This window comes from Aotus nancymaae, unplaced genomic scaffold (assembly GCF_030222135.1).
Source record: "Aotus nancymaae isolate 86718 unplaced genomic scaffold, 86718_ANA_hifiasm-v0.15.2.pri h1tg000010l, whole genome shotgun sequence".
NCBI lineage: Eukaryota > Metazoa > Chordata > Mammalia > Primates > Aotidae > Aotus > Aotus nancymaae.
Window position 1 is genome coordinate 63752304 of NW_026988421.1, and position 23843 is coordinate 63776146.

The 23843-nt window shown below is 51.9% G+C and overlaps 1 protein-coding gene across 1 annotated transcript in view; it reads right to left on the reverse strand.

Annotated features, from left to right (window-relative positions):
• Positions 1-14627: 14627 nt before the first annotated feature.
• Positions 14628-23843, reverse strand: part of SPOCK2 (SPARC (osteonectin), cwcv and kazal like domains proteoglycan 2) — a 30077-nt gene continuing 20861 nt past the window's right edge. The window contains exons 8-12 of the mRNA XM_064374265.1: positions 23480-23599; positions 22466-22684; positions 19670-19732; positions 18533-18670; positions 14628-18412 (exon numbers count right to left, since the gene is read on the reverse strand). Of these exons, the coding sequence (XP_064230335.1) occupies positions 18267-18412; positions 18533-18670; positions 19670-19732; positions 22466-22684; positions 23480-23599 (686 nt within the window). The 3' untranslated portion in view covers positions 14628-18266. The remainder of the gene's footprint in view (positions 18413-18532; positions 18671-19669; positions 19733-22465; positions 22685-23479; positions 23600-23843) is intronic.

Genomic DNA, 23843 nt, shown 5'->3' on the forward strand with positions numbered 1-23843 from the left:
TCAGGGCCCAGCAGCTGGGAAATCAGAGCTCAGCCACCTGCAACCCATAAGTGTCCCCTGCATCCCGATTCTGCTCCTGTCCCCAACAACAAGCAAAACGAAGAGGGGAGGAGCCCTGTCAGTGTCAGGCACCCCTTGCAGTGAGGGTCCGGCTCTGACCCGCACTAGGGCTTGCAGAAGCAATGCCCAATCAGAAACAAGACCAGTACGTTTTTTTTGTTTTTTTTTTTGAGACAGAGCTTTGCTCTTGTTGCCCAGGCTGGAGCACAATGGCGAGATCTAAGCTTACAGCAACCTCTGCCTCCCGAGTTCAAGCGATTCTCCTGCCTCAGCCTCCCAAGTAGCTGGGATTACAGGCATGCACCACCACAGCTAGCTAATTTTATATTTTTAGTAGAGGCAGGGTTTCTCTATGTTGGTCAGGCTGGTCTCAAACTCCCAATTGCAGGTGATCTGCCCACCTCAGCCTCCCAAAGTGCTGGGATTACAGGCGTGAGCCACCACGCCCAGCCAAGACCAGTATTCTAAATTAGACAGGACTCATTTCGAAAACTGTGTCAGCAGAAAAATAGAGAATCTGCTCAAGATACCTCCAAGGGGTAGAAATTGGGGCATTTGGCTTCACCCAGCTGATGTTTGGGTGGAAAGTAACATGCCTTCATATTCAGGCCCAAACTAGTACAGATCCCTCAGCGGTTCCCAGTGAACTCTCCAGGGCATGCAAAGAACGTTCTAATGAGGAAGGGGTCAGGAGGCCTGGGCTCTGGTTCTCTGTTGCTAACTTGCTGTGTGATTGGAATGAGTCCTTAGTCCTCTCTGGGCCTCAATTTCTTTGGCTGAACAGTAAGGGAGCTGTTTGGGGTGAGCTCTGGCAGGCAGGAGCCTACTGTCCTCGCTCTCCTGCAGGGCTGGCTGGGCAGGGAGAGAGACAGGCAGGGGGATGAAGGGTCTCTGGGGAAAGAAGGAGAAGAGGGGCCTTCTTGGGACTGACAGAGGCAGGGGAGCATCAGTGCAGAGGTGACACAAGGCACCAAGGGGAGGTTCCGCTGTGGTTAGGGGCTGAGTTCAGAACTCACACCTGGGTTTGGATCCTGGCTCTGCTGTCTACTTGCTGGGTGACTTTGGGCAAGCAGTTCAATCTCTTTGGGTCTGTTTTCTTATCTGCAATGTGGATGAAATGGCCATCCCTACCTCACGAGGCTACTGTGATTAGATGAGGCAGGGCAAGTAAAGGGTGTCACTCAATCTATAAGGAGCATCCGGCAGAGGTGACACGAGGGTGAATCACCCGAGGTCAGGAGTTCAAGACCTGCCTGGCCAACACGGTGAAACCCCATTTCTACTAAAGAAACCAACATTAGCTGGACGTGGTGGTGGGCACCTGTAATCCCAGCTACTCGGGAGGCTGAGGCAGGAGAATCACTTGAACCTGGGAGATAGAGGTTGCAGTGAGCCGAGATCATGCCACTGCACTCCAGCCTGGGCGACAGAGCTAGAGTCTCTGTCTCAAAAAAAAAAAGAAAGAAAGAAAAAAAAAAGAAAAATGATGAAAGAACCGCACCCACCCCTCAACAAAGAAAGAGAGGAAGAGAGACAGGAAGGAAAGGAGGGCAAGAAGGAAGGAAGGAGGGAGGAAGGATGAAGGAAGGAAGTGCAAACCAAAGCCCCCGACCCATAGCACTGCACACAGCCTCTCTCCGAATGCCCTGGTGCCACCACGCCAGGGCGGCCTGGAGCAGCACCTGCCGGCCACTTCCCCGGCCACACAGCGCTGGCATGCTCCCTCCAGTCCAGCAGCCATCCTCCCCTGGCCATAAAGGCCCCTTTCTCTGGTGGCTGTTTGTGTTGGGCCCTTCCCACCTCCACGGGCAGCCTCCAGACACTGCCGGCAGGCACGAGGACGCAGCCCCTGCCCGCTGCTGAAGGGCTGCCTTTGTGGACACACAGACCAGCCGGCTGGTGCACTCTGGCCCTTGGAAGCCAGCTGCTTCCCGCTCCTGCTCATCCAGGAGGTAAACAGGACCGAGAGCCAGCCACTGCCACATTCCCAGCCCCCTCCCCACCCCAGCTCTGTGAGGTCCTGACTCCAGGAATGAATACACAGCCCCTGTTCTTCCTCAACCCACGACATAAATCATTGCTCCTCTGGCCGGGCAGCCTGCATCACAGGCGCCACTGACGCCTGCTGCCTGGAAACCGGGCCGGTCCCGCTTCCGCCCGCCTCCAGGAGCTGTAGGTGAGGCCGGACCGGGAGCAGCCTGGGGCCACAGCTGGGGACAGTTCCAAGGTGTATTTCTCATTTTCAAAACACTGTGTGTATTCAAACATGCCCTGCCTTGTTCCAGAGAGATCTAAAGCAGCTACAAGGACACATCAGATGCAACCAGTGAAAATGAAGACCGGGACGAAAGGCTCAGAATGTTTTTTTTTTTTTTTAAAGAGACAGGGTTTTAGTCTGTTGCCCAGGCTGAAGTGTCATGGTGGGATCCTAGCTCACTGCAACCTCAAACTCCTGGGCTCAAGCAGTCTTCCTGTCTCAGCCTCCTTAGTAATTGAGACTACAGGTGCACACCACCACACCAGGTTGAGATTTTGAGTATAGTTTAAAACAGAGGGCCAGGTGCGGTGGCTCATGCCTGTAATCCCAGCACTTTGGGAGGCCAAGGCAGGTGGATCACCTGAGGTTGGAAGTTCGAGACCAGCCTGACCAACATGGTAAAACCCTGTCTCTACTAAAAATACAAAAAGTTAGCTGGGTGTGATGGTGCATACCTGTAATCCCAGCTACTCAAGAGGCTGAGGCAGAAGAATCGCTTGAACCCGGGAGGCAGAGGTTGCGGTGAGCCGAGATGGAGCCATTGCACTCCAGCCTGGGCAAGAAAAGACTCCATCTCAAAAAAATAAAAAATAAATAAATAATAATAAAAAAGAGGAACATCAGAAGCTACCTAAATGTTCCATGATAGGGAATTGATTAAATAAATTACGATTATTAAATTACAATATAGCCACACAATGCAATTCATATTAATATTTATTATGCAGCCATTCATACTGAAATTATAGTATTAAAATTAGGTATAGAACCTAATTTATTTACTACTTACGTATTCCTGGAACCTAATGGCAAGTTTGTATGTATAGGCCTGAGAGGATTTTTCTGCAAAGGGAGCTAGACATCTCATGACCCTCTTGAAATGACCATGGCCTCCAAGAAGTTAATAGTCACAGTATAAACAGCATGGATTGTAAAATCCCACTTTTATGTATGTGTGTAGTCTGGGAAGCTGTACCGCAAACTTCAAAATCTCCTTATCTCTGAGTATGTGAATTGTGTATTCTTTCATCATTTTTCTACCAGCTCGATCTATTTCCTTATCCTGGTAAGCCACAACTTTGGCCATATATCCTCTAGCAACCAAAGGAAAAAGAAAAGCGTGGTCAGTCGTTAATTCCCAGAGTTCACGGGAGGAAATAGAGGACTGCCTTTGATATGAAGGAGGGTAGAGAGTCCTCTGAAGAGGCGGGCCAGCTGGGAGGGAGACTGGCTCTTAGGGCGTGAGGACAGGGTGCAGGGAAGCCTCGATGAGGGGCTGAGGTGTCTGCAAATATCAGGTGATCCATCTGTCCAGGGGAACACCTTGCAGCCCCCCTCGGCTGGCCCCATTCAGGAAAGGGGCTGACTCATTTCTTCACAGCGGGGTACAGTGAGAGAGGGTCAGACACTCTCTGTTCACTTCTTCATAAGAAGGACAGGCAGCAACATTACAAAGAGTCGGCCAAGAGTTGTCGACTGTCTGGCACAAGTAGAAGAATATTTGGAAGTTACTGAAATCAGAATACGCAGAAAGTCGTCCACTCCACCCAAGCTAGGAGGTCTTTTCCACCCACCTCAGAGGAAAACCTGCAGAACGTGTTCAAGCGTGTTCCAAATATCTACTGCAGAGTCACAAATCACCCAGGAACTTAGTGAACTAAAGTTTACAACAGCAATCCTTTTATTATCTCTCATAGTTTCTGAGGCCCAGGAAATCAGGATGGACTCATTTGGGTGGTTCTGGCTCAAGAAGGCTCTCATGAGGTTCCAGTCAGATGGAGGCCAGTATTGGAATGGCTCAAGACTGGAACAGCCAGGGATGACCAAGTATCTCTCTTCATATAGTCTCAGGGCCTCTCCATGTGGTCTCTTCATGTGTGACAGCTTGGGCTTCCTAACAGCATGGCAGCCTCAGGACGGTTAGTCTACTTATTTGGCAGCTCGGGCCTCCAAGCCCAAGTATTCTAACTGACCAGGCCAAAGCTGCGTCACATATTACAGGCTAGGACTGGAAGTCATCCATGTTACTTCCATTGCTTTCTGTGGCTATGAGCAAGCTACAGACCCATCAGATTCAAAGACACAGGACACAGACCTCATCTCTCTGTGGAAGGAGTGTCAAGGTCACTCAACATCATGTAGATTGAGAGATGTTGCAACCATCTTTGGAAAATATAATCTTCCAAACACAGCCATCAATGCTATCCAGTGCAGGTAAGAACAAACTGAGGCAGGTTAAGTCCTGAAACCTTTGGCCTTTGAACATTTTATCTACACAAAATTCACCATTGTAGGCCTCAGCTAACCCACAAACACTTTGAGCTGTGATAGGCACCAAGTGTCGGCCAAGAAATGGGCTTTGGTAGTGGCCATCTTTGACGGCAGGGCTGTTTCGGCAATTATTTAAATACACTGTCGAGGCTGGGCGCAGTGGCTCACGCCTGTAATCTCAGCACTTTGGGAGGCTGAGGCGGGCAGATTGCCTGAGCTCAAGAGTTCAAGACCAGCCTGGCCAACATGGTGAAACCCCATCTCTACTAAAAATACAAAAATTAGCTGGGCGTGGTGGCAGGCACCTGTAATCCCAGCTACTAGGGAAGCTGAAGCCGGAGGATCTCTTGAACCTGGGAGGCGGAGGTTGCAGTGAGCCAAGATCGCACCACTGCACTCCAGCCTGGAGGACAAGAGTGAGACTCCATCTCAAAAAGATAAAAGAAAAAGAAAATAAATACACCATTGAGTTTCATCATACTATTGATTTGTTTTAAACGAGTGGAGGCCAGGGACTGTGGCTCACATGTGTTATCCCAGCACTTTGGGAGGTTGAAGCAGGAGGATCGCTTAAGCCCACAAGTTCAAGATCAGCCTGGGCAACATAGTGAGACCCACATCTCCATTAAAACTTTACAAAAGGTGGAAAACAGAAAAGTGGACCTACAGATGGAAATGGTGGAAAAGTTGTTTGCCGCCACCCCTAAGACAGCTGAGGCTGAGGTGAGTCAAGAGGTGCTGTCATCGGCCCGCACTGGCTGCTGATCAGCCTTGAGTCTGTTAGCTGTGAGTTAGTTCTCTGGTGGAAAACAAAGAACAACAGCAACAATAAAGGAGCAAATAAAACGATGTGTCTGTCTAAAGTATTTTGGGGTAAAATTATACAATGCCTGGGATTTGCTTTAAAATACTCCAGCAAAGAAACAAAAAGTACGTAGAGGGACCAAGGTCTGCCATGAGTTGCTAATTGTTGAAGTTAGGGGTGTGTACATGAAGGGTATTCGTTTGTTTGTTGAGATGAAGTCTCGCTCTGTCACCTTGGTGTTTGTTAGATTGCTTGTTTGTTGAGACAAGAGGAAGTCACCTAGGCTGGAGTGCACTGGTGGGATCTCAGCTCACTGCAGCCTCTGCCTCCCGAGTTCATGTGATTCTCCTGCTTCAGCCTTTCAAGTAGCTGAGATTACAGGTGCACACTGCCACACCCGGCTAATTTTTGTATTTTTAGTAGAGATGGGGTTTTTACCATGTTGGCCATGGCTGGTCTCGAACTCTTGACCTCAAGTGATCCGCCCGCCTCAGCCTCCCAAAGTGCTGGGATTACAGGCGTGAGCCATCGCACCCGGCCATGTGTCAATTTTCTTAAGTTAATTGATTCATAATTAAGAAAAGTCACCAAATGGGTATTGTTGGCTGTTCCTTTTTTTTTTTTCCTGTAATATTTTTTTTGCTGTTTTTGAACTTGTTTTATCTGCCAAGGAAGCAGGTATCCTTAGTGGATAAGGGGTACCAGGCATAAAAGATGAAGAGACAATTATTGGGCCAGAAGCTGAGGTGGGTGGATCGCCTGAGGTCAGGAGTTCGAGACCAGCCTGACAAGCCTGGCCAAGGTGGTGAATCCCCATCTCTACTAAAAATACAAAAAAAAAAAAAAAAAAAAAAATTGGCTAAGTGTGGTGGTAGGTGCCTGTAGCCCTAGCTACTAGGGAGACTGAGGCAGGAGAATCGCTTGAACTGGGAGGCGGGGGGATCACACCACTGCACTCCAGCCTGGGCAACAGAGTGACTTCATCTCAAAAAAAGAGAGAGAGAGACAATTATTGAAGAATAAGTGTTAAATAGAATGAATTTTGTTCATTAGCTTAATCCCAGACCACCCCCTATCCCATCCACTCCCTAACTTGAAAAACCTGGACACCTCCCAGGCCTGGTTGCCAGAGGCCTCGTCTAACACAAGACTGGCCCGCCCTCTGGTGGCTACTGGCAGAAGGATCCGTGCTCTTTTTCTGAGCTCACAGAAGCCAAGTTTTAGAGCTTCCACTAGAGGTCACAAACTGCTTGCTCCACAGGCCGAATGCAAACAACAGATGCGCTATCTGTAAAGTATGAATATAGGGGCCAGGCAGGCTTTTAATATGTTACTAGCATTTAAAAATCTAGATATTTTACGTACAAATCCAGATTTCTGGCTCTTTGGAAAGCCAGGTCTGACAATGACGGGAGGAGACCCGCACTCTCCAGTTATCCGTCTGGCCTCTGTGGTTGATGTTGAGTTTTTCCAGCATGCAATCCCTGTAGTGGATGGAATAATAACTCCCAAATATTTGTGTCCACCAGAAACCTTGGAATGTGACCTTATTTAGAAATCAGATCTTTGCGGGTATAATTAGTTAAGCATCTGAAGATAAAAATCATATTGGATTTGGGGTGCACCCCAAATCCAACAACTTATGTCCCTATAGGAAGAGGGAGGATACCAGCTTGGTGCAGTGGCTCACATTTGTAATCCCAATGCTTTAGGAGGCTGAGGAAGGAGGATTGCATGAGGCCAGGAGTTTGAGATGAGCTTGGGCAGCAGAGCAAGATCCAATCTCTACAGAAATTTTTAAAAATTAGCCAGACTTGGTGGTTCACACCTGTAGTCCTAGCTGCTCAGGAGGCTGAAGCAATAGGATCACTTAAGCCTAGGAGTTTGAGGTTACAGTCAGCTATGATCACACTGGTGTATGCCAGCCTGGGCCACAGAGCGAGAACCTGTCTCAAAAAAGAAGAAGAAGGAGAAGGAGAAGAAAGAAGAAGAGGAAGAGGAAGAAGAAGAAAGAAGGAGGAGGAGAGGAGGAGGGAGGAAAAGGGGGAGGGGAAGGGGGAGGAGGGAGAGGAGGAGGGGAGAAGAAAGAGGGCGGGAGGAGGAGAATGAAGAAGAGGAGAATGAGGAAGAGAAGAAAGAGGAGGAAGATAGAGAGCCCCAGAGAAGAAGGCCATATGGAAATGGAGACAGCCTGGAGAAAGGCATCTGCAGGTCAAGGAATGCAGGGATGGCGGGCAACCACCAGAAGCTGGGGATACACCTGGCACAGATCCTCCCCCAAGAACTTCAAGAAGGACCCAACCCCATTGACATCTTGATTTTGAACTTTTGGCTCCCAGAACTGTAGGAGAATAAATTTGTGTTGTTTTAAACCACCCAGTGTATGGGCATTTCTCATGACAGCCCTAGAAAACTAACAGGGAATCCCGAGGAAATCCTCGCCCTTCTACAACACCCCACACACAGGCCTCTGCTCTAAAGCCTCAAGGAACAGAGCTCACACCTCCCAACTGGGTGATGAACTAATCATTGGGAAGTTCTTTCTGCTAAACCAGTACACAACACAAACAACACAAAATTAAGCTAGAGTCTATAAAAAGTGGGGAGAAGGGTTCCTGGAAAACACTGGAAAAAAGTGAGTGGAAACAAGATCTTAAAAAGAAAGAAACCCCGCTGGTTATGGGATCAGGGAGGGCTTCATGGAAGAAGTGGCACCTGAACTGGGCCTTCAAGGATGGCTCTGCCAAGACAAGCAGAAACTGGTGGGAGTGCAAGGCATATTCCAGGTGTTAGAGCAGTGAAAGGCCTAGAGGAGGAACGTGTGGGTCATGCACAGTAACATTCATCCATTCCTTCCATGAATATTTCTTCACTGAGCAGTGAGTAATGAGCTTAGTTGGATGGAGCTGTGTGGCCGAGTGGGGTCAGTAGGTTGAAATGAAACAGCAGGGTCTAAATCTTTAAACAATCCTGGGTTTGTTTACAAACAAACAATCACTTTCCCCAAGCATGCTAAGTAAAGAATTTGACACTTACCTCCCAGTGGGTTTTCCTTCAAGCTAAACTACTCTACTTGCCTCTTGTATAGAGGGCTATTGGTTTTGTGTCTTTCCAGGGTCCCTTACTCCAATAATAGACCCATGCCCTGGAAGTAAGGATGGGCACCTGATTGGCCCAGGCCTGGCCAATCTCTTCATTTCATCCACCTGGCAACAGTAACCGATCCAATCAGTGTCCTTCCCTGGGATTAATATAGAGATTCTGGGTGCAAGCAGCTCTCTCTCAGCTGGGCAGTCTTGTTCCCTGCCACATGGAGACAGCCCATCAGGAGTCAGACAGAATGAAGCCAACAGGTGAAAAGAACCAGTAAAGCAAAGACAGTCAGCATGGAGGAGCCCTGGGGGTGCTGGACTCACAGTTGCCATCCGCGAAGACCTGGTTCCTCAAATTCTTCCTTCAATTCCGAGACCTGTTGCAGGATCCCCACCTTCTATGACAGCCAGTAAATTCCTTCTCTGTCTAGGCCAGTCGGAGTTAGGTAGGTGCCTGCCACTTGCAACCAAACGGTCTTGGCTGGTACAGTTCTATTTCTAAAACCCTGCCCCTGCTGACCAAGCAGCCAGTGAACGCAAAGGGAGACGGTGCCCATCCCGGCAGCAGCCCTCTCTCCACTTCAGAGAGGTCACTCCAGGGCACTTTCTGGTGGGTGGTTGGTGCTGATAGGGTGATGTTGACAAAGCACAGGGATGTGAATCCGAGTCAATTACGAATAGGGTAGAGAAGATAACAAATCAGACTCTCTCCAAAGGACACACATGTCCACCCTCAGTCATTCCTTTGGATTACGGCTCCCTTTGAAACAAGCTAGGACGGACATTCAGGAGGCGGAAAGTAGACCAATTTGCTAAAATGCCAAAATGCCTTAGATGCAGCCACCAAATTTACTGGTGCAAATTTTGTAAATCAAAATGACTAAAAACTTGTTTCTTTTAACTAACTATAACATTTCGGAAATTCATGTAAAGCGTTGACATTTTGATTTCCAACAAGAATCAGTTGGGATACATTGGCTTGGAACAAAATTACAGAAAGATTCTAAAGGGAAAGATAAAATTGTTTAAAGCAACTGAAGAGAAATGAATCTCCAATGGTGAGAAACAGCACTAGGAATGCTTGTAGATGTTTTATTTTATTTTATTATTTTATTTTATTTTATTTGAGACGGGGTCTTGCTCTGTCACCTAGGCTCGAGGGCAGTGGTGCTATCTTGGTTTACTGCAACTTCCAACTCCTGGGTTCAAGTGATTCTCCAGAGTAGCTGGGATTACAGGCAAGTGCCACCACACCCAGCTAATTTTTTTTATGTTTTTGGTAGAGACAGGGCTTCATCACATTGATCAGGCTGGTAGATGTTTTAGACATGGATGATATTCAAATGGCAGGTAGAGAAGGTAGCCTAAGGATGACGTCAGGGCTGAATTGGGTCAAGATCATTCATTCATGCATTCATTTCAATGTATATCCTAGTTACCCACCAGCCCCTGGCTGCAGGGATACAGATGTAGTAAGACATGATCTGTGCCCTAAAGAACTTGGCTGGAGGAGCTTCAGGGAGTCAAAAAGATCCGACCCAATTCCATATCCTTATAGATATATCCTACATCTAGCCCAGGGCAGGGTAGAGGCCTGTGCGAGGCCATCAAGGAGCAGAGGCAGCCTCGTTCCCTCTCCCTGTAGAAGTCAGGGAAGCAGTGATGTTTGAGCTGGGTTAACTTGTTTTTCTTTTTTTTTTGAGATGGGTCAGCTTGGGTGACAGAGCAAGACTGTAGTGCAATCATGGCTCACTGCAGCCTTGACCTCCCAGGCTCAAGCAATCATCCTGCCTCAGCCTCCCGAGCAACTGGGACTACAGGCGCAAGCCACCTCATCTGGCTAATTGTTTTGCCTTTTTGTAGAGATTGGGTCTTACTATATTGCCCAGCCTGGTCTCAAATTCCTGGCCTTAAGTCATCCTCCCCCTTTGGCCTCCCAGAGAGCTGTGATTAACCACGTGCGCCACTGTGCCAGGTGGGACTGAGCCCCGACCCGCAGGATGTGTCACCCTCTCCAGGCAGTGTCAGGATTGAATTGAATGCAGGACACCCAGGTGGTATCCGCTGGAGAACAACTTGGTGTGTAGAGAAAAATCCCCACACATTTTGGTGACCAGAGGGGAAGTATTCCGTGTTGACAGAGTGAGAGTAGAAGAAAAAAATAGTTTTGCTTTTCTTTCCCCCTTAGGTAGACTATAAAGGAGATTGAGGCTGGGCGCAGTGGCTCATACCTATAATCCCAGCAGTTTGGGAGGCTGAGACAGGTGGATCCCTTGAGGTCAGGAATTCTAGACCAGCCTGGTCAATGTATTGAAACCTATTATCTACTAAAAATACAAAAAAAAAAAATTAGTCGGGCATGGTGGCATGCACCTGTAATCCCAGCTACTCAGGAGGCTGAGGCAGGAGAATCGCTTGAGCCCGGGAGGTGGGGGTTGCAGTGAGCTGAGATCGCGCCACTGCACTCCAGCCTGAGTGACAGAGCGAGACTCTGTCTCAAAAAATAATTAATTAAATTAAAGAGATTGAGAGGAGATGCTGCAAGGAGGGGCTGCCTTCCCTAGCAGGGCCAGGGAAGCAAATATTCCCAGGAGACTTGCAAGACACCCACCCACCCCTCTCATGGCATGGCGGGAATCCAAAGAGGATGGGCAGTGGGAGCAGCAGCTCAACCTCCGGGGTCAGCCCAGCCTTCTCTAGAGGCTGACCCATCCCACAGCGGGTACATCAAGGCTGCCCACCCTTCCAGAGAAGCAGTGGCAGAGTCACACCAAATGTGCAATGTGAGAGAGAGAGAGAGAGCAAGACAATCCAAAGCCTAACAAAACATTTTCTGGACTCGTATCTGCGCACTTTTTTTTTTTTTAACCTGTGCACGTTTTCACAGAATCACAACACTGGGCAATTGAGCCCAATCCCCTCATCTTACAGATGGGGAAACCCATGGAGAGGTGCCGACCCAGCTTCAGAAGCAGGGCCTGGCAGAATCTCCGTGTCCTCCTCCTTCTGTGCTTCCCCAGTACCCACGCTCCCACCCACATTCAACCATAGCTTGTTTATGAAAACACACGAGTTTCCCCAGTGGGCATTGTCTCAGTGTGGGAGGCACGCCAGGAGTGGCTGACACCCTGGGCATCTGACCTTGCTGTCGGCCAGGCGTGGAGCAACACCGAGGCTCCACCGCACACCCCTGCCGGTGCCAAGGTCAGCCCTGGGAAACGGAGTCTTCTCATCCATACATGGGGCTCAGTGGCTGGTGATCCCTGCCTCGTGGAGTTACTGAGAGGATTCAACAGCATAATGCAGCCCAGATACGGCCCATACTGGCTCACGCTTGTGATCCCAGCACTTTGGGAGGCTGAGCCCAGGAGTTTGAGACCAGCCTGGGCAACATAGCAGGACCTCCATCTCTATAAAAAGTTTAACAATTAGCTGGGCATGGTAGCACACACCTGTAGTCCCAGCTACTAGGGAGGCTGAGGTGGGAGGATTACTTGTGCCCAGAAGTCCAAGGTTACTGTGAGCTATGATCTCACCACTGCACTCCAGTCTAGGCAACGGAGTGAGAAACCTTCTCTGGAAAAAAAAAAAATAGGCTGGGTGCAGTGGCTCACACCTGTAATCTCAGCACTTTGGGAGGCTGAGGCACACAAGGTCAGGAGTTCAAGACCAGCCTGGCCAATATGGTGAAACCCCATCTCTATTAAAAATACAAAAATTAGCCAGGTGTGGTGGCGTGCGCCCGTAGTCCCAGCTACTTGGGAGGCTGAGGCAGGAGAATCACTTGAATAACTCGAAGCCGGGAGGAGGAGGTTGCAGTGAGCCAAGATCATGCCACTGCACTCCAACCTGGGTGATTCTGTCTCAAAAATAATAACAAAATAATAATAAAATAATAATGCAAAGGACATAGGGCATTAAGGGGAACATAGAAATGTTCATTTTTTCCTCTCCTTTCCCTCAAAATATAAACAGTTCGGATTTGTGTTTGATTCTAGTCAAACGCACCCCCTCTCTGAGCTCTCCACAAAGGTGGCGGGTGGGATGGAAAGGCCGCTGTAGGACTCTGGGTGTAGTTTGGGTTTCTTCTTTCAGATTTGTTCCCAGGTCCGAGTAATTCACCTGAGAGAAGTCAATACATGGTCCCTATTCCCGGGAAGCTAAATGCTGAGGGAAAGCAAGGTGCCAGGATGCAGTGGGTGCACAGAGAGGCCCGGTTGAGGATGGCACCACGTGCAGGGAGCGGGTGGGCAGGGGTTCCCAAGCAGCTGGGCCCCAGTGATGGCTTCCCAAATGGCCGCAGCCCTGTCTGCACTGCAGGTTAGCACCTGGGCCTGTCCCCGGTGATGCTCTGTTTGCTGCTGGGCCAAGGGACCCTGAGAACCCAGCTTGACAAGATATGGTGACAAAGGAAGGATTGTTCCAGAAGCTGGGGCCCTGGCTGGCCCCTGGCTTCCTGTCATCTGAGCAAGTGCCAATCCGCCAGGTACGAAAGCCAACATTTTCCTGCCAGTTGAAGACAGTCATTCAGAAGGCTGCTCTCAGAGGCTGCAGGCACCTCCCAGCCACTCCAAATCTGCTGTTCTCATCTCCACCCCTTCCATCCCACATGCTGGGAGCAGCCCCTTGGCAAATCCTGTCGCTCCTCACACCACCTTCCAGAAAACTCCTGAGCCTCCAAGTCTGAGCTTGCTGGTGGCAGCGAGACACAATGAATGGCAGAAAAGCTCCCCTTCCTAAGGAGCTGCCCCAGCCAGACAGGCAGAGCCTGCCGAGGCTACAGGCTGGCACCGGGGGCTTGCTTTCGCTGCTTGGAAAGCCCTGGGGCTGGTTATCACCGGCGATCCATCCATCAGATGACTTGCCCAAGGTCACAGTTCATAAGCTCCAGGGCTAGAGCTTACAGCTCCGGTGCCCAGATTCCATCCCCTTCACACCACAAAAGGATCCGTTAAAAGGAAGACACATCTAGTGAGGGGTGGGCAAAGCCTAAGGGGAGAGAAGTCACAGAATAATGACGACAGTCCCCCAACTCAGATAATCCCAGAAATAAAAGTAAGACACATGGGTATTCTTCTGCCACACTGGCCAGCTGCTCATGCCTGTAATCCCAGCACTTTCGGAGGCCGAGATGGGCAGACAAGCCTGGCCAACATAGTAAAACCCTATCTCTACCAAAAATACAAAAATTAGCTGGGTATGGTGGCATGTGCCTGTAATCCCAGCTACTCAGGAGGCTGAGGCAGGAGAATCACTTGAAGTGGGGAGACGGAGGTTGCAGTGAGCTGAGATCCCAAGATGACACCACTGTGTGTATGTGAGGCTGAGGTGGGAGGATCACCTGAGGTCAGGGGTTTGAGACCAGCCTGGCCAATACGGTAAAACCCCATCTCTACTAAAAATATAAGACGTAGCCAGCCATGGTGGTGGGCGCCTGTAGACCCAGCTACAGGGAGTCTGAGGCGGGAGAATCACTTTGGGAGGTGGAGGTTACAGTGAGCCAAGATTGTGCCACTGGACTTCAGTCTGGGAGACAGAGGGAGACTCTGTCTCAAATAATTTTTAAAAATTAGAATCATAATGCTGACAAGCATGTAAGAGCCCAAAATGTACTCCACTGACGGCGTTATCTCAATTGGTTTCACCTTTCCCACAAGCCATTTGCTAAGAGGTGGCTGAAGTCTTTGAAAAGCTCATACTCTGGATGAAAAAGCTCTGGAGCTGCATTGTGATGATGACTGAATGACACTGCAAATGTACTAAATGTCACTGAATTGTGCTGTATTGTATTTTAATTTTATTTTTTTAGAGATACAGTCTCCGTCTGTTGCCCAGGCTCAAGTGCAATGGCACGACCATAGCTCACTGCAGCCTCGACCTCCTAGGCTCAAGCAATCCTTAGCCTCACCCACTGCCCCTCCTTCCCAGACTAATTTAAAAATAATTTTTTTTTTTTTTTGATACATACAGGATCTTGCTATGTTGCCTAGGCCAGTCTCAAACTCCTGGGCTCAAGCGATCGTCCTGCCTCAGCCTCCCAAAGTGCTGGGATTACAGGTGTGAGCCACCGCGCCCAGCCATAAATGCTGTTTTTGTGAAAAATAGTGCCAAGGGTAAGAATAATGAGAGTACTGCCAGCAGATGGTGTTTATAAAGTTTTTATTTTCCATTTTCTTAAAAATAACATTTGCTTTCTTTATGCATGTGTGGAGTGTACTTGTTTCCTTAGGCTGAGTAATAGGCAGATAAAGACGACACGAGGCAGGGGCCCCAGGTGGAGGTGGGGCGGGGTGTGAGAGGACAGAGGCACAGGGGAAAGGGAGGGCAGGGTGACTCACGGGACGCTTGAGTGCCCATCAATACACACACAGTCTAACACTTTGTTTTTTGATATTTTTTAAAAGACATCTAAAATTACTGAGAGATACAATTTCAGCACTTAAATCTACAGACGGAAATCCAAGCACTTGAATACAATTCCTAACTCTAAGCTCAGTTATTGCACACCACACAGTTTAAGCAGGCTTCAGGCTGGAAAGCAGTTTGCTCTGCTGGGAACGTCCTTGGGATGTCGGGGTCTCCTTCTGCACCCGCAGTGTCTCTCCCCTGGGACTGCCACCAGCCCACAGCCTGTCGATGACCCCAGGTATCAAAGTTTAGCCATTCCTTCTCCCCAAGGGCTGGGGGCTCCGGCTTTGGTGAAGCAGAGGGTCTCTGTGTTGATGCTAACAGACGCCACCCCCTCCGAGGTGAAGTTGGAAGCAGGTGGAGCCCATGAAAGGCTGAGTGGGTGGCTGCCGCTGCAGCCAGGTGGGCTGGAGTGAAGGGGTGTGACTGTCCCCCACGTGCGGGACAATGGTGGGGGGCAGTCGAGATGCCCTGCCCACTCCCACCCACTGCCCCTCCTTCCCAAGCTCCCAGGCGTGCTTCCTTCTCCATCACCCTTGGACCCTCTCTGAGTGGTCTCTCAAGGCACATTTATTTTCTCTGCTCCAAACCACCCGATCTCAGATCTCCACCTCCCCCAACACCCACAGGTCAAGGAGGCCTGGGGCAGCCAAGGGGAGTTCCAGAACCAAGAGAACCGTTCTCTGAACGCATGGTTGGGCTTGTTCCAGCGCGGCCCTGATTCCCCTACCTGCCTAAGCCAGGGGAGCAGGGGCAGGAAGGAGCCAGGCATTCAAGGAGAGGGCGCTGGAGGGGCTGGGTGGCAGGCCCCTGGGTCAAGGGCACAAATCGAGGAGCTGAGGAAGGACCGATCTGCAACCTTGCTCACGAGGAAACCTTAACCTTGTCTCACAAGAAGCCACTTTGAGGCCGACCTTCAGCCCCACTGGGAACTGCTGTTTTGTCTACCTTTGGGGGACCCAGTCTCAGTGGCGTGAAAAGTAATGCGGAGGCTTCAGAGGCAGGCAAGGCTGAACCCCTGCAATCCTGCCACAGGCTACTTCAATGCCTTTTGCTTTCTTCCTAAAATGTATTTACAAGGACACACAAACGTGCACAGCCAGGAGACCCAGAGACACAGAGAGAGGTATGCACCCCACGAGCGGAGGGTGACAGCAAGAGGAGAGGGGACACACTTCCTCTGCACCCCTTCCCTCCCCAGGCCCTCCAGCATCCTTAACAGCTCCCCCCACAGGAGGAAAGTTCCAGAACTCCAGCTGGGGCAGAGGGAAGAGATGGACTCCAATCCTAGCAAGAGCAGAAGTTTCAAGTAGCTCCGAGTGGGAGGCGCAGCTGCCTCAGAGAGCAGAGCGCTGACGAGGACAGCATTTCCCTGAACTGAGCAGGGGCTAGAGGAGGAGGTGGAGGGCAGAGAGAGGACAGAAGAAGGGACTGGGGGGATCTGGAACACCTCAACAATCAGAACTGGGCTGCAGAATGGGAAGCGGTTTATGGGGCTAAGTGGAGCTCTGCCGTTTCCCCCAAGAAGGACTCGGAAGATGTTGATTCTATCTTGAATCAACAGTGAGGGGTGGACAGGGAGAGGCTCTTTTGTAAAGTCCAACAGATGGTCGCAGATGCTGGGAGGCTGGGGACAGCCAGTTTGGGAGCCTCACCCAGAGAGCCTCACGCATGGACTCACACCCGCCGCCCACCCAGCACTCAGGGGGCCCCTCCTCACACTCCGGGGCCACCAGGATGGCCCCTAGGTTCACACACAGACACACACACGCACACTGCACTCACCACGCACTGAAGGGCATCACAGGCCCAAGTCTGGGCAGAGATGCTCCACCAAAGGTGTTGAGGAATTTGCTTTGATGGGGAGAACTGGATGGGTGGGAGAAAACAGCAAACAAACGAACGAAATGCACAGGATCTCTTCTCATCTGGCGAAGTGAGCTCGCCCTGCTCAGGACGTGACAGTGCGGTGTGGCCTCAGAGCCCGGCTGCCCCTGTCCCGTCCCCTCTGGCTTCTCACAACTTTTGCACTCTGCAGGCTTTGAAACAGAGCTTGGGGAAGCCCTAGGGATCCTCAGAGCTGCTAGAAGGAAACCCCAGGGCGGAGCGGAGGGGGACTGGACATGGCCAGTGGTGGCTCTCCTCTAGCAGGAGGAAGACCACGGTCTCAGAGTGCGGAAAGGCTGCAGCTTTCAACGGCTGCTTCTCTCTGGGGTCTGTCTCAGGGACAGGTCTCTCTGTTGGTCGGGGCAGGAGGGGAGTGTTAAGGGTCTGGGAGGTGGTGGGCACACACACCCCTACCCGAGTCCCAGGCTCCTCACCTGCTGCTCCTGGCCCTCAGGCACCCTGAAGTGGACAAGAGGACCCCAGCAAGGGGGATGGAGGCAGGAAGCACCCCACGGGAGCCAGGCAGAGGTCAACCATGTAACCACCGCCCACTGTCCCCAAGAGAGCAGCCCAGGCCATGAGTCCACCATGAGACCCAGAGAAAAGGGCCAGGCTATTCCAGGGTCTGGGATTCAGAGCCGCCCCATCTAGACTCTTAAAAGCTCCCCCAGGCTCTGCAGCCACAGCCTCCTCCTGCCGAGCCGGCCCCCTCTCCTCACCCCGCTCTACCCGAACTACCTGGGACAGACCTGGGGCAGCTTGGCAAGGCTCCCTTCCCCCCACCTCTTAGCTGCTGCCCTCCTCCTCTTCTGCCACCTTCATTACTCTCCTAACCGTGGGGATCTGGCAACGGGACATGGCTTGCTGTGGCTGGGCATCCCAGCCCGTCTCATCCGAGGCTGGCAGGGATGTCACACACATTGGCCCAGTGTTGGAGGACCTGAGTCGGTAGACAGCTCCCTGCCCTCCCTCCCCTTTGCAATGGGGACAGGCTCGCAGGCCAGAGCGTGACCTCAGAATGGGGAGGGAGAAGGGCAGGCAGGGGCCGGTGGAGACAGGGTAGGAACCCAAGGGGTCAGGGCTGGGCTGGGGGACGTGGCTGGGGGCATCTCATTTCATGGATTTTGACCTGTCAATTTGTATTTGTGTGTGAATGTATTTTAAACCCAACAACAAATGGAAAGAAAACAGCTACAAGGAGGCCGAAGGGGCCTTTGGGTGACTCACTCTGCCAGGAGCAATGTGGATCAAGGACACATTTGTCAGCGCATGCCACACACACACGCGCGCGTGCGCACACACACACACTCACACTGTCACCATCCCAGCCATCTGTGCCATACGCATGCCATGCACACTCGCACTCCCGGTCCTCCCGGTGGAGCAAGGTCCTTTTGACTGCAATTCCGGATCCATTCTTGAAGCTGCCTGCTGCTGCTCAGAGATCTGCTGTCGAGTCCCCCTGGCCGCCACCTCCTGAGGGCATCTACCAGATGTAGCCCCCGTCGTCAGCCTCGCCTGCCTCGCCCTCCTCCTCCTCGGCCTCCTCGCCTGCTTCCTCCGTCTCCTTCTCCTCCTCGTCCTCCCAGCCGACACCGCTCCCAAAGTCCCCTGAGAAACCCACGATGTCATCTGTGAGGTGAACAAGCCAACAGGGGGTGAGGGAGCTTCTGGCACGCCCCAGCCTGGTATCCTACAACAAGGGCCCCCCAGGCCCCAGCCCCCAGCAGACCCGAGCCCCCCGGCCCGTACCGCAGTCAGGGCTCCCATGCGTGCGGGTGCCGGTCAGCTCCAGGCCCAGCTGGTCCACACACCAGCAGTCACCGCTGCTCTGGTCACACTGCATCTTCCGGTAGTAGCCGTCCTCATCACAGCTCGGGATGAAGACTCCTGAATGGGACAGGGCCAGGCAGGGTCAGAGCTGAGACCTGGGCTATGGACTCCTCAGAGAGCTGATCTCAGGGCCTCATGCATGAGCAGGGGTCTATGCACCCCCAGAGCCCATCCAGACCGGGTGCTGACCCCCCAACAGGCCCAGACGCCGAGGGCTGGACCCCAGCCAGCAATTCTTCCAGCTCTACTCGCTGAAGATGAGGAGACCCACTTGCTTGAACCACCACCCCGGCACCTGTGCCGGCTCCCATCTACCCCATCTGTTTCCCTGACTCCGTGGCCCGAGTCTTCAAGGAAAGCCAGTCTGACTTCACTGGATTCGACGCTCTCCATCCTCCCAGAGCTCCTCCAGCCTGGCTGTCCCCTGCTGGGAAAGGCCAGCCTTCTCCTCCCAGCCCCTCTGAGTCCAACCTGCCTCAGGCCCCCCCGACTTCCTACAGGCCCCCCGCTGCAGCTCCTGGGCACCCGTGTACAGGTCTCACTGCTAGTACTCTTTTTGGTGTGTCCATTTGTGTGTTGTGTGTTTCTCGACTGGCCTGAGCTAAGGGTCATGAGGCCGGGGAGTGCGTCTGTCTTGCCATCCACTCTGAGCTGGGCTGGGTCAGTTGCTGTCATATCTTGGGGACCGGCCCCCAGGCGTTTGTGGAGTACGTGAGTCAGTGTCTCTCATGGAGCGGCCTCACTCAAACATTAGTCCCATGCTTGCTGAAGGAAGCTGAGCTCAGTAGAGGGTTCCAGCATCCTTCTATATCCCAACCTCCAGCTCTGGCAATGGATGGGCATAAAATTGGTGCCTAACACATGCTTTTCTAGGGGCGGATTGGGAGGCCCTGCCCCACCACAAGGAGAGACACAGGAGCGGGCATCCCTTCCTGGGCCAGGGCCTCCTCTGGGTTCTACGTCTGCCATGAGGCCCAAGGCTGGAGCCACTGGGTCTCAGAGGAACCTAGGAAGCCGCCCCCACCTCCTCCTCTAGCGCCTGGCCTGGCCCCTCACCTGGCTTCTTCTTGGCAGCCTCCTGGATCTGGACACGCTCCAGCTCTGCCAGGCAGGGGGGCTCTGCAGGGAGAAAAGTAGCCTCTGATGGGGCTGTCCCCTGGTGCTGGGGGGACACACTGAGCCCTTCAAGGCTTAGAGACTCAGGCAGGGGCTCTGCAAGGTGAAAACAGCCCGTTTCTGACACCGGGTCACTCCACAGCAGGGGTGAGAAGCACAGAGGCTCTGTGGCGTGAAAGCACCCAGTCTCTCATTAGGGGACTCATCCCGCAGCTGTGGATGACCTGAAGTCCCTAAGAAGTCTTAGGGACCCATGAGAGGAGTCACAGGATTCAGAAGAGGAGGTGGTGTGAGCACACAGACACCCAAGGATGACAGACCCCAGGGGAACGTAACACTAAAGGGAATGTTAGAACTCCCAGGCCTGAAAATACAGTCATTCGCTACACAAGGACGCTTCAGTCAACAATGGACAGCGGCCCCATAAGATTACAACACTACTTTTACTGTACCTTTTCTACTTTTTGAGATGGAGTCTCACACTGTTGCCCAGGCTGGAGTGCAATGATGCAGTCTCGGCTCACTGCAACCTTTGCCTCCTGGATTCAAACGATTCTCCTGCCTCAGCCTCCTGAGTAGCTGGGATTACAGGTGCCCGCCACCACGCCCAGCTAATTTTGTATTTTTAGTAGAGACGGAGTTTCACTATTTTGGCCAAGCTGGTCTCTAACTCCTGACCTCATGATCTGCCAGCCTCGGTCTCCCAAAGTGCTGGGCTTACAGGCGTAAGCCACCTTGCCCAGCCCTTTACTGTACCTTTTCTATGTTTAACTATGTTTATTTTATTTTACTTTGAGATGGAGTTCAGGCTGGAGTGCAATGGTGCAATCTCAGCTCACTGCAACCTCTGCCTCCTGGGTTCAAGTGATTCTCCTGCCTCAGCCTCCTGAGTAGCTGGGATTACAGGTGCATGCCACCACTTCTGGCTAACTTTTGTATTTTTAGTAGAGATGGGATTTCGCAATGTTGGTCAGGTTGTCTCAAACTCCTGACCTCAGATGATCCACCTGCCTCAGCCTCCCAAAGTACTGGGATTACAGGGGTAAGCCACTGTGCCCGGCCTATGTTTAGCTATGTTTGATGCACAAATGCTTACCATTGTGTTACAACTGCCTGCAGTATTCAGTACATAACATGCTACACAGGTTGCGGCCTGGGAGCACTGGGCCAGGTGTGCCGGAGGCCGTGCCACCAAGGTCTGTGTAAGTACTCCCATGGTGCTTGCACAGTGACAACATCACCTCGTGACGCATTTCTCAGAATGCATTCCCCTCATTAAGTGATGCATGACTGTAATGGCAGCCAACCTCCAACCTGTCTGTGACCTTCGGAAGTCCCCACCTCTCCAAGCTGGAAGCCTGCCTGGTTGTAAAATGAGGACAGTTCCCAGCCTCCTGCCCAAGAAGGCTGCTGCACAGAATGGATGGAGTGGGTTTCAAAGGCCTGGGAAGTCAAAGTGCTGGAGTGATGCAGGCAACAGGAAGGCTGGGCAGTCGGGGCAGTGAAACAGATCACAATACCATGCATTTGCAGAGGGATTTGTGAATTACATGGTGCTCTGCACAGATTTTCTTGGCTCATCGTCACAACGGTCTCCAAGGTAGGGATTGTTATTTCCGATGGGGAGAAAGAAGCAGAACTCGGAAAGATCTGGTCACTTTCCGGGGGTCCCTGACTAGTGTATGGTGGGGCCCGGGCTGAAGCCTGGCCAATGCTGCACTTCTTCCACCAAGATAGGAGAGACCCATCCAGCGAGGAACCTCAGGGCTGCCCCAGCTCCAGCCACACAAGTCAGGTGAGCCCTGGGGACCTCAATTTCCCCAGAGATGACTCTGGCTCAAAAGCTCTTGTTTCAGGTATATTCAGCTGAGAAATTTCATCACGTCTCTAAGGCTGATGACAACATAGGAAATCACTTATTGGGGGCACAAAATGTAAGATGTGCCCTAAAGAAGAATCACTGAGAAGCAAATCTTCTTGAGCTCTAAGACCCTCACTTGTACAGCCCTTTCCCAAGCCCTCTGAGGGGCCCCAGAAAATTGACATTTCGTATGTCGCTCAGGCTGGGGTGCAGTGGCACAACCTCAGCTCACTGCCTTGGCCTCCTAGGCTCAAGTGATCCTCCCACCTCATCCTCCCAAGTGGCTGGGACCACAAACACATGCCACCATGCCTAGCTACTTTTTTTTTTTTCATATAGACAAGGTCTCCCTGTATTGCTTAGGCTAGTCTCGAACTCCTGGGGTCAAGTGATCCTCCCACCTTGGCCTCTCAAAGTGCTGGGACTTTTTTCTTTCTTTCTTTCTTTTTTTTTTTTTAGTAGAGGCGGGGTTTCACTATGTTGGACAGGCTGGTCTCAAACTCGTGACCTTGTGATCCACCCACCTCGGCCTCCCAAAGTTCTGGGATTACAGGCGTTAGCCACCGCACACAGCCTGGGATTTTTTTTTTTTTTTTAACTCTTTCTTAAGGAAGACCTCCAAAAGAATATAAGCTTCAGGACCCAAAAAATCTGGATCCACTTGGGAGCCTGCCAAGGAAGGGAGCTGAAGGTGTTGGCTTTCCTGGGCCTTAAAGGATGAAGCCCTGAGGGAGTGCAGGAAGTGGGCAAACTGGAAAGTGCTGGGCCTGGGGCAGTGGCCAAGAGCGAGCCACTCTGACCTCCCCAGAGAGCCTGGAACTTCTGATGGAGCCCACACGGGTGAGGCAGGGGCCTGGGAGAGGGGCCGCACTCACTCTCCCTCCAGAAGCAGAAGCACCACTCAGCAGTGGAGACCCGGCCATCCTTGTAGGTGTCACAGGAGTTGAAGAAGGGACGGATGCAGACCTCGTACTTGTCCAGGTTGATGGCGGCCAGCTCCGTCTGGTCCAGGAAGAGGTCGGCACTGGTGTCCAGCTTGGAGAACATCCAGCCAATGGAGTCCTTGCAGCTGGCCCCCAAGCTCTTGTCCAGCCCTGGAAAGAGCAGGATTCAGGCACACTTCATCTGGCTGTTCAGCCATCTCTCCACCCCGCCATCCCTCCACCTCACCATCCACCCCAGCCCTCTGTTCTGGGTCTGGGCAGCTTGGAATCTAACCATGGGATTGAGAAATTCAAGAATGGTTAAAGGTCCTTCCTTCCACCTCCACATAGGACTATGCCTGAACCATTCAAAACCTTGCTCTGAAAGCCCTTCAGGAAAAATGATTCCTACTTTCCCTGGGCTGCCTGTGTCAGGATTTAAGCTCGCTCCACTCGTGTTAAGAAGTTCTTCTGGGCCAGGCACGGTGGTTCACACCTGTAATCCCAGCACTTTGGGAGGCCGAGGTGGGCAAATCACGAGGTCAGGAGTTCGAGACTAGCCTGGCCAACATGGTAAAACCCCCGTCTGTACAAAAAATTAGCTGGGTGTGGTGGCAGGCACCTGTAATCCCAGCTACCCGGAAGGCTGAGGCAGAAGAATAGCTTGAACCCGGGAGGTAGAAGTTGCAGTGAGCCAAGATCACGCCACTGCACTCCAGCCTGGGCGACAGAGTAAGACTCCATCTCAAAAAAAAAAAAAAGAAGTTCTTCCTACTACCTAACCGGTATCCCTCCTGCTCTGATGGAAGGTGACTTCTTCGGGGTGAAGGCTCTTTTGGGACCCAGATTGTAGAGCCCAGAGTCCAGCAGGAGGGAACAAGGGCAGGCTGGCCCAGCACACATCTGTGTCCTCAGCCCCTTCCCTACCTCCCTCCCTCCTCCAGGCGAAGCAGCAAGCTCCCATACCGCTGGCAGGGCTGGCTACGCTGCTGGCTGAGCCATTCTGCTTGGAGTTCTCGTGAAGGAGCTGGAACCAGTCCCGCAGCCGATCTCCCAGGTCAGCCAGGTCCTGACCGGTGCAAGTCTCTGCAGAACAGAGAGAAGGCATGGAGGGCGAATGTGCGGTGGAGAAGCAGGCTCGATCTCAGTCTGGGATCCTGCCTTATAGGCCAGGAGGCTGTGCAGGGGTCAGGGAGGCGGCAGCAGAAGGGAAGGTGGAAATCAGGGGCTTCCTCTCCCAGCTCCCCACCCACACCTTCCTGACATGAAGAACACCCAGCCCCAGCTCCCTGTGGCTGAGTCCCTCCCTCTGCCCACCTTCCAGGTACCC